At 31.0% G+C, this 13,616-nt stretch overlaps 1 protein-coding gene across 1 annotated transcript in view; it reads right to left on the reverse strand.

Annotated features, from left to right (window-relative positions):
• Positions 1-1,749: 1,749 nt before the first annotated feature.
• The window catches only part of LOTGIDRAFT_71199 (hypothetical protein), a gene marked incomplete at both ends in the record, with an annotated part of 59,603 nt that continues 47,736 nt past the window's right edge, over positions 1,750-13,616 (reverse strand). The window contains 8 exons of the mRNA XM_009064846.1: positions 1,750-1,934; positions 2,336-2,551; positions 6,169-6,375; positions 6,739-6,972; positions 7,264-7,566; positions 8,296-8,412; positions 9,009-9,201; positions 10,215-10,426. Coding sequence (XP_009063094.1) covers positions 1,750-1,934; positions 2,336-2,551; positions 6,169-6,375; positions 6,739-6,972; positions 7,264-7,566; positions 8,296-8,412; positions 9,009-9,201; positions 10,215-10,426 — 1,667 coding nt within the window. The remainder of the gene's footprint in view (positions 1,935-2,335; positions 2,552-6,168; positions 6,376-6,738; positions 6,973-7,263; positions 7,567-8,295; positions 8,413-9,008; positions 9,202-10,214; positions 10,427-13,616) is intronic.

Genomic DNA, 13,616 nt, shown 5'->3' on the forward strand with positions numbered 1-13,616 from the left:
TTTATGTTCCCAACTTGATGCTTTTATCATATTAGTACCTCCAACATGTTAAAATGACAGGAGACAACTAAGTGGAGAAATTGAAAAATCATCTTGAGCTATGTCGAGATTGAATTCCAGATTTTTAAGTTAGCAAACTTTAAGAGTAGTCTTTGTAAGATAATCATGTAGCAATAAGCAGTTTCAATGAGACTTTCACTGCTCAATATCTGTCAGAAAAATATACATTAAAGTTTTTACCATCTAAAGTAACTGTTGTTGTTGGACTAGGTTTAGTTGTTAGCGTAGGGAACAAGTCAATTATTCCTGATGTAGATTGTAAATCTTCTGAAAGAGAGTCAAAAAAGGTATACTAAAGATAATGCAGAAGTCTGATATGGCCTACATTCATGGAAAAGAAATTAACAATATGTAGACCAAAGTACGTGGTAAAAATATAAAATTGAAATAAACACTGGTCCTCATAAAAATGAGGTGAAATTCAAATAACACTCATAAACTGCAGGTGTAGATAAACAAAAGTTAGTTAAATAAATCATAATGCCCTACTTTACATTGAATATTGTCAAGGACAATATAATTTCATTACTTTTTGCCTTTTTAAATTTGTTGTGTAACCTTAAGTTATAACTCTCTATTTGAGATGTGGTTTTGGACATTCCTTTTACCCCAGAGGGAAATAAACAAGAATCCAACTTGCTACATTGGCAAGGAATATTTCTTACTTTAAAAAATATTTGAATTTAATGTTATTATAATCTATCTGTAAACAGTTTAAGATTAGTGAATTTTGCCCGGTATTCTATTGACTTCAGATATAGTCATTCTCTATTGAAATGAAAATCATGCAGAAAATTACATAACTGGTGAACTGTATGCATAGATCATAGATCATATCTCAGAAGGGTAGGACAAATCCAACTGTAGAACACAAACTCAAAATATTTCCAAAGCTTAAACCAAACATTTACAAATTTGCAAAATGCAAATACGTTACATAAATCACCAAAACCATCCAACCAACAACAAAAAATATAACAAAAATATCTTAAATACACACTATTATATTATGAAGAGGACTTAAAATGAAATAGAGAAAGACCACAATGTGCACATGTTGATGAAACTTCAACCAATGGTATTGAGAAATGATGCATGCAGGTTTGTTTACCACTTTTTGTATCATTCTTATCCTTATCCACCTCTTTCTTTTTCTCAGGTTTTTTCCTTGTTTCTTTGTTTGAAAGAGAATTATTTAGGCAATATAGTAACTCTTTATCCATTGACAATCTACTGATTTGATTTTCTTTTAGAGTATGGTTGTGTTTGTGTTTAGGAATTCAAAGCAATGGTAGGTGGTATGTTCCCTATGTGTAGGTTTAGTATGCCAGTATCAGCAGAAGAGTACATATATTTCATTTTGACATTTTAAACCTTTTGATCTCAATCTGAACTAAATACATATCTAAATAGTTAGATTCTTTATAATTCTGTCTATTACTTCACTCATTTCAGATCTGACAACATCTTGTGTATTTAAGGTATGCTTTTGGTGTAATAATTTGTGCACCCTACTGTTAGAATGTTGTTCATTAACAACACAAGTTTAAATTGAACAGATTAGTTGTTTGGAAGAATTCTATAAACCACTCTTCATATAACATGTCTTCTGATCAAAGCATGAGTTTAGTTAACTTATCCAAAGATGGACCAAATTTAAGCTCAATATGGAAGTAAACTCTTACCTAGACAGGTAGGACAGCATTGACCTGGTTTACGAATCATGACAGTACAGGCTAAAGCTTTACAGGGTAGAGTGATACATGATATTATACCATTATCACAGGAACATTCTGTACAATTATCAGATAACCATTGTTCACCAGAACTATATGTTACATCATTAACAACACAAACTTCAGATTGGCTTGATTCTACAATAATAATAATAATAAATTGTTATTAAATACTAAGACTATAGCAGCAACTGATTGAGTAAAGTTGAGTTTTAGAAAGTTTATCAGTTCGGATTAGAAACTGGACACCCTGGAGAAGCTACATCATTTTATCTGTTCTTCAAATTCAGTTCAAAATATCAAGTTCATCTTTCTCTTTCTCTCTCTTTTCATCTGTTTCACTATTACAAAAATAATCATGCAAGTCTGGATTATCTTCACAGGCATACCAAAGGCATAGATTTTTCAAAAGAGGATTATGAAGGCTTAAATCTCCAAACCTTGGAGAATACATGAGCTCATTTAATTCAGCCTTCAGATTTTTTTTTTAAATTTGACTGTTTTGCACTTGACCATATGAAAGATCAAACTATACCTACCCAAACATGTTGGACAACACTGGCCTTTTCTTAAAAAGGTCTGATTACAGTTTATAGGTGAACAAGATTGTGAATAACAGTGTATTTGACCATATTTACAGGTACAACTTTGACATGGTGACGTCTGCCAAACTTCACTATGTTTACGTGTCAGTCCTGTAGATGTTTTACACGGTCTAGACGTTAATACTGGTACTCGAGGTTCTCCATTATGACCTGAAATACATAAGATAAACACTTTTCTGTACATCAGCTACCAAGGTGTTTGGGATATTAGTTTTTAAAGATAATAAACAACCAGGAAGGACTGATTTCATCCAGAGTTTTTCAACTCTCCTTTCTAGGAGTCCCATAAATGAATACCATTGTTTTAAAGGTAAATTGGTAGTCTCTGCCCATTCTTAAACCTGTTGACATTAACCTTTAAGGTCTCAGTTCATAAAGTTTGTTCATGGTTGTTCAAGATTATGGACCCTTGGGTCTTTCCATATGTTAAACTAGGTATAACTAGGTTTGTCAACATGGCCCTCCTTCAAAAATGTTCACATGGCAAATACATGTTATTTAATGAGTTTTTAAAATTATTTTGCATGTGTCAATCTAGTTTTAAGTACCCTCCATTTCTTATTTTCATTCTAATATGTAATGATCTATAAATACCAACTTAACATTTCACAAATTAATATATTCCAGTTTTTCACCAACTGATCTCTTTATAAATCTTAACATAATAAAGTAGGGTATATAAAACCTATTCAAATCTCATCTACAAATAATAATCAAGTAAATAAAAACATTAAATATATCATAGTGAGGTTTTATATCTAAACAGTCAGACATATAACCACTTATATATTATCAATTTCTCTAATTGGTAGGTACCAAGTACTTAGACATGACTGAATAAAACTTCCATAGACAATTTGTTACAAGTCTACCTAATTACTTTCCCATTAAAATGTCAAACACTAATATGCCTAATCTTAAAGTATAGTTTCATTGAACTTTGCATTAAACATAGGATAATTATAGCTCTTAATGAATTTTCATATAGCTTTCACTGGACTTTTTATTTAATGCATATAGCTTTCACTGGACTTTTCATTTTAATAAGTATAAATTTCATTAGATTTTCTTTTAATAGATGTCTTTTACTTGACTTTTCATTTTATACATACACCTATAAATATAACTTTCATTAGACTTTCTTTTAATAGATGACTTTTACTGGACTTTTCATTTTATACATATACCTTTCTCTTGACTTTTCATTTAATATATATAGCTTTCACTAGACTTCAGATTTATCAAATAAAGTTTTCACGGACCTTTTCATTAAATAAAAAAACCCTTAAATTTAACTTTGAATTAAGTCAATGTAGCTTTCATTGAATTTTATAATTGCTTTCAATTTGGAAAAAACGTGCAAGTAACAAAAAATTATATAAAATGACTCATGAAACAGTAGAGTATTCTTTTGCTACTACTAATAATAAAACCATTGTATATATCATGGTGATATACCTATATTTACATATTTTAACGTCAAAATTGAATTCTAATTGAAAATTACTAGCAGACCAGAAACAGATGATTATCCAATTGTAAAACGGGTCTAATTTCAAAAAGCTGACATATCTATTTCATAGAAAACTTAAACTACCTGTGGGAATCCATTTTTAATTTCTATCTTATATTGTCTATAGTGTTTATTTACTTATCGCATTTAATACTATCAATAACAATTGTTCAGAACAAAACACTTTTCACGAGTGAAATACTTTAAAATTGAAAAGGAGCCAAAACAAACAGATATTTGTTGGAATTAGGAATTGGAAAACAAAACATTGACATCTGCTAGGTAATTAACTGATGTTTTTCAATAAGCTGCAATGCAGCAAAATTTCTTGCATGTTTTCCAATGTCCACTGAGCAGTTACTTATGTCATCTAATGCCAATTGAGTCATTTCTAATTCCAGTTCAGTGTTTTCTAATGACAGCTGAAATTGTCTAATGTCAATACAGCATTGTCTTGTGTTAGTTCAGAGTTTTCTTATGTCAGTTCAGAGTTTTCTAATGTCAAGTCAGAGTTTTGTTAGATCAGTTTAATTTCAGTTCAGAGTTTTCTTATATCAGGTAAGAGTTTTCTTATGTCAGTTCAGAGTTTTCTTATGTCAGTTCAGAGTCTTCTTATGTCAGTTCAGAGTTGTCTAATATCAGGTCAGAGTGTTATTATCAAAGTCTAATAATGTGAATTCAACTTTGAGAGTTGTGAAATCATCCAAAAAACTAATAAACAATATATATAATCAAAGATTAACTTAGTGAAAATTAAAGTTTGTCTCTTTAAGAGTAATCAAATGATTATCAACACTAAGCAAGTGAAGAATAAACTTATTAGAATGTGTAAGAAGATAATGTAAAAATCAGACATGATAAGTTAAACATAAGAAGTGTTTCATCATCACATAGTAATCTGTTTTTAACATTAAAATACAAGTATTCAAGATGAATACCTCTTAATATTTACAATATATTAAGAGTCAGTTAAATTTCTTTAGATTTAGTGTTAAAAATGCTTTTAAATGTATTTCCCAATGTTCTTAACATGTTCTATAAGAATTCTCTAGTGAAATATATATCCTTTGGAATAGGAATAGGGAGCAAATGTAACTAATGAAAAAGCTAAGAAAGCAAAGGCACAGGACTTAAATATATTATATTCTAGAGGTTATGTTATTATTGAGATGTATGTCAATTCATTTAATCTTTACTATAAGATCTTCACACCAGAAATTTTTTCTTTTTATTTTGAAGGGACGCAAACTTTAATTATCATTTTAACATTTTCCTCTTTAGGATTTGTTAGGGGAGCATTTCTTATCTTTAATAATAAGAATAACTATTCAAAATTAAGCTACAAAATCTGTTTTATCTTCAAGAGCTACAATACTTATCAGATCTAAATATATTGTATGCTGGTGGGAAACCAATTTTGAGAAGTTGGCACTCAATCTTCTACAAGTAGGAGTGTAACATGCTTTATAAATATTTTACCCCACTCATCAATAACATAACTTACATATTTCTCCTCTAACATTTCATTTTTACGATAAGAAATATTCATTTACATTATCTAAATATTTTCATTCTTGCAATTACTTTTACAAACTACTGATTACAGTTCATTGACATATAGATGGCATTTTTCTCGCTCTTGAAAAATATTTTAAATAAATCATGACCTATTCGTCTAATCCTTAGTAATCTAATGACAATCTTTGTGGGAAAGATGCCATAACAGATTCATTTTTTGGTCATTTTCGGTCTGCTGAAAGACATTTAACATGCACTACCTTGCATCCAGTTTGTTGTCCAAAAAGATTATAAGCCATTTTTAGTGCCCAAACCATTGAACTTATTTTTTAATATCTTGATCACTTAAAGACCAGGGGTGTAAGTGTTAAAGACCATGATCAGTGGTTCAGGTGTTCGGAACTTGCTCAGTGGTTCAGGTATTTAGAGCATGATGAGTTGTTGCAGAACTTGATCAGTGATTCAAGTGTTTGTAACGTGCTCAGTGGTTCAGATGTTTCAGGTGGTTCAGATGTACAAAATATGATCAGTGGTTCATGCTTTTACAATTAAACAGTGGTTCAGCTAGGTGGTTATAATTGATCAGTGGTTCAGCTGGATGGTTATAATTGATCAGTGGTTCAGCTAGCTGGTTATTATTGATCAGTGGTTTGGTGTTAATAATTGATCAATAGTTCAGGTTTTTACAATTAATCAGTGGTTCAGTAGTAAGCATATAAAAAGAATCTATGTTTACCTCGACATACTGCACAGCAATGTGATTGTGGTTTGACTGGATGGTTACACAGTACCGGTGGGCATGATTCAGATTCACATAATATAGTACCATCATGACAGATACACTGTGTACAATCAGTCATCTGCCAGATTTCACCTTCAACAAAATGTTGACCAGACACACTCTGACAAGACTCTTTCTTCCCTATACTCGGCAAGAATTCAACTCCTGTAAAAAGAAAAATTAACAATTTAAAATTGGACTGAGTCAATTTCATGTTATTCTATGGCCAAACATGTCAACTGATAAAAAAGAATTACATGTATGTAATCATAAATAATTTTGGCCAATGAAGGGTGGCTTCTTTTGTAATGGTAGGTGACACAGGGTAGGATTTGATTCTTCAAAGCATTATCCACATATTTCTGATTTTTGCTTACTTTTCTAGACACATCTTTTACAGATAAGAAATCATTTACAGAGGAATGGTCATTTCACAGTAAATATCAGAGAATTCTACATTGCTATATATACAGATTCTGAAATTATGACCGCCATCAAGAAATGAAATCATAAAATCTTACTGACCTGGGCAAGAAGGGCAACAATCTCCTATTCTAAACACCGGGTTAGCACATTTAGGTACATCACATGCTATTAAAGAACACATTTCACGGCCAGCTAAACAAAAACACAGACGGCATCCATCATGCCATTTTTCACCATCTTCATGACGTTGACCAGATTGAGACATACAAGCTTGTCCTTCCTCACCCCAAGTACCATTTTCAAATAATGGGGGTAAAGTGGGTAAGACTGGTGCTTCTGAAATGAAATAAATGTCAAAATTATGGTTAATTTATCAATATCTAGATTTTTTTCATTTATTGTGGACCTGATTTTGGCAATGAAAGTAACAGTTTTCTATATAAATTGTTGAACATCCATGGCTGATCATTTGAAAAACATTTCATGCTTTCATTTATCTAAGTCTAGAAATACCTGCTTTTCAAAGTAAATCAACAACATGAGGTTTGTTTGAGTGGCACTTTAATCATAATATAAACTGCTGAGTTTCTCATAGTTCTGTACAATTTTAAAATTTCTTATTACCTGTACATTTACAGAGTTGACAGCCCTGATCATTATAAATATATCCATGTACACAGCGTTTGGTACAATTAAATGGCGGACAGCGATTACACCGACATTTTAAACATCCATTACGTGTTTTACGAAAACCATAAGTACACTGTTTTTCACAATTATCCATGGATGGACAATGTTTTGAAAGTTCTATACATTCACAAATTTCGACACTTTTTTCATTTAATTTCTTTCCATATTTACACTCTATTGTACAAATTTCTGAAAGAAAAATCGAATTTAAGAGACGTTTTTGGGCATAAAGTGGAACTAAACCTTTGTAATTTCCATATTTTTTCCCATGATTTTTGAGAAAGAAGACATGGTGTCGTTTCGGAATACAAAATTACAATATAATTATCAGTCATCATACACTTATCAATTATATTTTGTTTTCAAAATAAATTTTCTTTCAGTCTTTAGATTTGTTATTATTTGACCACAAACTATGAAATGAAAGATATAAAATTTTCCAAACAATAAACAAAGTTACCAAAAACATTAAATTGAGTTGAAATTTGATAATTGTTCAAAGAGTTTGATGATCTGAAATATCTGGGTCATGTTTTCAGAAACCCTCTAACCTTTGAACATTTAAATTTGATCAGTAGGTCATTTTTTCGAGTGAGGCTCTAAACAGAAATGGTGTTTTCATCCTACTTTTCTGATCCTGATTGGATTTTAACCATTGGACTAGTGTGCTATGAAGCAATTTCTGCCTGAGCAATGGCATTGGCCTACCCTTTCTTAATTTTCAACTATCTACATGAGCAGAGCGCTGATTTTCGTCAAATTGATTCAAGATGAAAGACATCTTCAATACATGGAATTGTTGAGTTCATACTAAGAGATCAGAGTCAATACTACTTCCCTAAATAAAAACCTAATTCAAAAACCAAAGAACTTTTAAAAGGTTTAAGACAGGCAAAAGTTAGAGTGTCTTGATCCATGACAAGAATATCACCATTAAAAGTAAAATAAGACAATAAACAAGCATACCTTGTTTACACTGACACAGAAAACATCCCTCATCAGTTTTTTGGAGACCATGAGGACAATCTAAACTACAGTTGTCTGTATCAGAACATAATCGTGGTGGATAGATCAAGCTTTCATCTATAAGATTAAAGAAAGAACAATAATCACAGACTGGTTTCAAGTGCTGTGTGAAATTCTTGTTGTAGGAGAAAAAAGAAGGGAAATAAGAGATGAGCCAACATCAACTTTTCTTACTAAAATCTGGCATATAATTTGTTAAATGCATATAAACCATATGGGACAAAGTTTGAAGCCACAGCATAGCAAGTTTAAGAGGCAATAGCAATGCATGCCTAAATATGTAGAAGAAAGACAAATCAAGACAGTTTTGGTGAATTTGTCACAAATTTAATTTCTTAAGTGTAAACTTATGTTTTTGTTTATTTTTCACACTTGCATTTTGTATTGTCATTATCATCATTATCATAGATGATGATTATCAATGCAATCATTATAATAATAATCATCATTTGATAACTAAAGACATTCTTCATGAAATCATGACTTATAATCATCTTTAATGCCATCATCATTTTGTGCATAAATATATCTATCATCAAAGTCATAACTAATATAATCTTCATCATTATAACTATTATAATTGCTGGCATAAAGATTTTCTTCATTAAATCTTTACTATAATCATTGTTATAACTATGATAATCATTACTCACCATCACAAACTGGACAACACTGGCCTGGTACTTGTCGGGGTTTAGCACATTGGACAGCACACATCTCAGCCTGGCACAACACATGACCCATATCACAATGACAGGAAACACAACTATTTTCTTTCCAAACTTCTGTATTATTATATAATTGACCAGATTCAGATACACAACCTGTAAAATAGATCAATTCAATCTATTTGTTGAGTTTGAGATTTTCCAAGCAAAAAATTAGAATAAGCAACATTTCATAGAGGAATAATTAATTTTTATAATGTAATAAATATTCAAAGATGATTCAAGAAGAAAAGGAGCTGTTATTATGGAGTGATGACAGTTTTCATGAGTATTGCCTAATTTAAGGGTTTTCACCGATCATAAATAGTACTAAATCTGAATAACATGTAGATATGCTGCAAAATCTTCTGAGGTGTTAAAATAGCAGAATTCAATATTAAGCTTATTTGTTTTCCAAAATCTCAGATTATTTTTTTGTTTTAAATCAAATTTTTCCTATAGAGACTCCTGTATGATTTTTATCTGAAAATTTCTAATGAATTGATAAGAATATCATGATTTATTGAGATAAAAAGTGATATTTTCTATTTCTAGACTATTCTGATAGGTTTACTGTCAACTCTAATACCTTATAGTGTTTACACACTGCTACATACCATAGATACTTATAATAATACATCACTATATAATGACATATTAAATCATTTATCTGTTGATTGATATTAGTTGTATAAGATAATCTCATAAAACCATGAAATATCAGTTTATATTGTCATTTATAGTATAATTTCCTTACAAACTTCCAGAAAAAAAAAACAAGCTCTACTCATCCAGCAAAACAGAATAGAACTTATAATATTAGAAAAATATACTGACCCCTACCCTGCAACAGGACATTCAAGTGAACTTGCTTTTATAAAAGGACATTTAACTGAACTTTCATCTATTTACATCAAGAAAGCAAGCATATGTAAATGTGGACTTACCTCTTGTAAAGGATGTACAGCAATGTGGACTTACCTCTTTAAAATGGACATACAGAAATGTGGACTTACCTCTTTAAAATGGACATTCAGAAATGTGGATTATGGACTACTGTGTGAACTAATGAGCAAACACTAATGCATTGTGAACCTAACTTTACAATATCACCACAGCATTCTTGAGATATACGAAATTGACAGGAAAAACAACAGGATAGTAACAAAATGTGAACTTACCTCTACAAACAGGACAACATTCACCATCAGGAATGACCATCCAACCACATAATGTCGGGTTACATGTTTTAGTTTTACAGAATGTTAAACTATCTTTACAGGTACAAGTGGTACATTTATCAAGTTGCCAGCTCTGTCCATCACTATATTCTACACCATTATAACTACAAGTTAATCCAGTGTCTGTAATATAGAAAGCATTGAAAAATAAGTTCATTGTTCACAGGCACTGGAAGCTTAATGCCTTTGACAGTCACATTTTAAAATAAAAGATGTATGCTTCGGATGTTATAAAATGGATAAATACAAAACCATCTGTATCAAGTGGCACTGTAGGCTATCATCTTGGTTTTTTGGAACGGTGCCGTGATATAAAGGATAGTAAGACATTACAAACATACATTGAAAACCTGACAATCTAACTATTTGAAAGAGAATTAATTAGAAACCCTTAATGAAGATTTAAAGTCAATTGCGTCCTCAAGATTCCTCCAAGGATTATGATTGTCATTATAATTATAATAAATCTTAGAGGACAATGACATGTGAAGCATGGAAGAAGTCTTGAACATGTGCTGCTACAAAAGACAGATGCATAAGAACCCTAGAGTAGCAAACACAGGTGTTCAAAGTGAAACTCAACAATCCCCATAACAATAATAACCCTTCCTCAAGGGACATGTCACATTATGCAAAATAAACATAATAATATTATGAGTATACTCTAGCAGACGTCATTGACTAGAGGCATCAAAAGATGGAAGCCTCAAGGGGCAATAAATACCCTTTAATTGAAATAAGTGATTAATTCTATAATTTCTATTTCTAGTCCATTAAGACAAATGTTTTACGGACATTTTGCCTTCGTGGGAGAGCTAGTGATGAGGTTGAAGATGTAGGGTAATGCAGCTTGTAGGTATGGTGACATAAGATTATTTACTTGACTAAAAAGATTTAAAAATTGACCTCAACATCTGAGTAAATAGGTTTCTTAATCCTTCCAGTACCTCTCAATATGTTAACATTTACATACATCAATATCGGCCAGATTGCAGTTTAAAGATGGGTTCCCCAACAAGATGGCTTAACACTGTAAACTTCTATAAGATACATATTTTATATATTTGAGTTTCCAAAATTAAAGACATAGACATAATGATAAAATAGTACCAGCAGACTAATTTGCAGATTGATATCATGTTTTTAAGTAGGATAGATTTAGCATTATGTCATATCATATTGAGCATTAACAGTGTAACAGCTCTTTAGAGTAGTAAATATCACCAAATTGATGACATGTTCCTTAGTATGTGTTTGCCTCTTTAAAACCATAAAAACATATAAAAATTTGTAACCTTCTAATACATCCAATAATTGGAGAAATCAGAAAAATATAAAGCATCATATGGACATAATCTGTTAGCCAATACTGACATTGGCGCCAAAATTATTTCTCTACCTTGGTGAGAATTTACTACAAATAACAAACTGCCATAAAAGAAGGATGGATATTACAAAGGAAGCAGGTTTAAACACATCTTCACAAAACCAGGTATTTAGGTTATATTCCACCAACCTTGAACAATCGCAAGCATTGTACACAAGAATTAGTAATTGGAAAATTAATAAACTTAACATCCTTGCATGACTGCACTTTTTCAAAGGTATTTTGTGTTTCTGTTTTGCAATGAATAAGTTGTATATGCACCTAAAAACTAATATTGACTCACAAAATACTGTCTGCCTTAAAACTGAATTCCATATGACACTGTGGTTTGTTAATATTGCTTTTGATTTTGAACACATTCATTGCAATCATGTTCTCAATTTAAGCAACCACAGTTTTGGATTTTAACTCTTGTTGGTTTGAAGATGTCATTAAATGTCTTCACATGTTGGTGACAAAGTTAAATATTTATTTTTAAGACTTTAGCCATTGTATAATGTGTATTTAGTGCAGTAATATACCTGCACATTGTTTGACATGAATACAAATTTCAAGTTACAATGTTTGAAGATTCTGTTAAAAAGACCATGACAGGAAGCAAAATTAATGGTCAAATTATTTTAGATTAAGAAACTTCCATTCTAGAATTTGGTGACATTAAAGGTGGAAATTACATCAAACTGCTATTGCTTTACACTACATAAAATTCAAAATATTTCCCCTTATGTTGTGAATAAATCACCTCCAGCACAAATACACTTTGGGGAATTTTTGAAAACATGTGAAAATACCCTATTGGATCCAAAATAAACTATTTTTTTAAAAGTGGCCCTCACACCATAGCATTCACCAGTTGTGAGTTGTGTTTGCAACTTATAACCACTATTCTTATTAGCAACCATACAACACTGGTCATTGCTATGCTGTGAGGGCACCTTTAAATACAATCTGTATTCCTTGTATCGCTTACATGATTTCTACTAAAACTAAAGTTTTGACCCAATTTAAAAAATGCTCCCACCAGTATTTATCTTCTGAGCAGATCTTTTTTTTGTTTTGAGAACAGAAATTCAAATATCTATCTAAGGTACCTCAAGGATAGATTTTCTGCTTCAGCACTGAATATTTTCTTGTTGCCAAGAAACCTGTGGAGATGTCAGGATATTTCAAGAAAAATGGTACTCTTTGCTCTATAAAATAACAACTTTTAAAACAAACTAGGCACTTGTCTAGCAAACTTGGCATGTTGAGTTTTAACTTATTTCACAACAGGTGGATTTTAGCTGTTCATTAAACAGAAATTAAGAAATAAAGCTGTTATTGTCTAGCAGAAATACATCCTGCAAGATAATCTTTCATGATGGTATATTCATGTATCAATACATCTTATATCAGACATCTTAATGCATACTGTCAAGATGCTATCTTGGCAAGCGCACTTGAAGACAGTGTTCATTCACATCCACCTTGCATTTTGGAGAGTTACTAGTCAATTTTCTCATGGTGTTTCTGGTTTTTTGTAGTAACCTTTAAAATTAAATAGAGACAGATACAAAGTAGATCTGTAATTGTCTAAAACCACAAAAGACCTTTTATCTTTTAAACTTTTAAATGGTGCCATTACATGATTGCGAATTCATGTTTCAAACAGGCATCCTTAGCAGTATACATAGACATTCTATTCTTATTTCATAAGTCAGCTTTCAGATCTTTTACAACTTTAAGAATAATTTAAACCATCAAAGATTTTAATGTTTGTAACCATCAGAAGTAGAAGTAACTTCATTGAATTATTGTCAAATTACAACTTTACGTAGTTCATTTTTACCATTCTGTAGGTCAGCTTTCAGATTATACTATGCTGGAACCAGACATAATTGGTGCATTTAAAGCACTAAACACGTTAACTAATACAAATGAGATACT

This window comes from Lottia gigantea (assembly GCF_000327385.1).
Source record: "Lottia gigantea unplaced genomic scaffold LOTGIsca_66, whole genome shotgun sequence".
NCBI classification, from domain to species: Eukaryota; Metazoa; Mollusca; class Gastropoda; family Lottiidae; genus Lottia; species Lottia gigantea.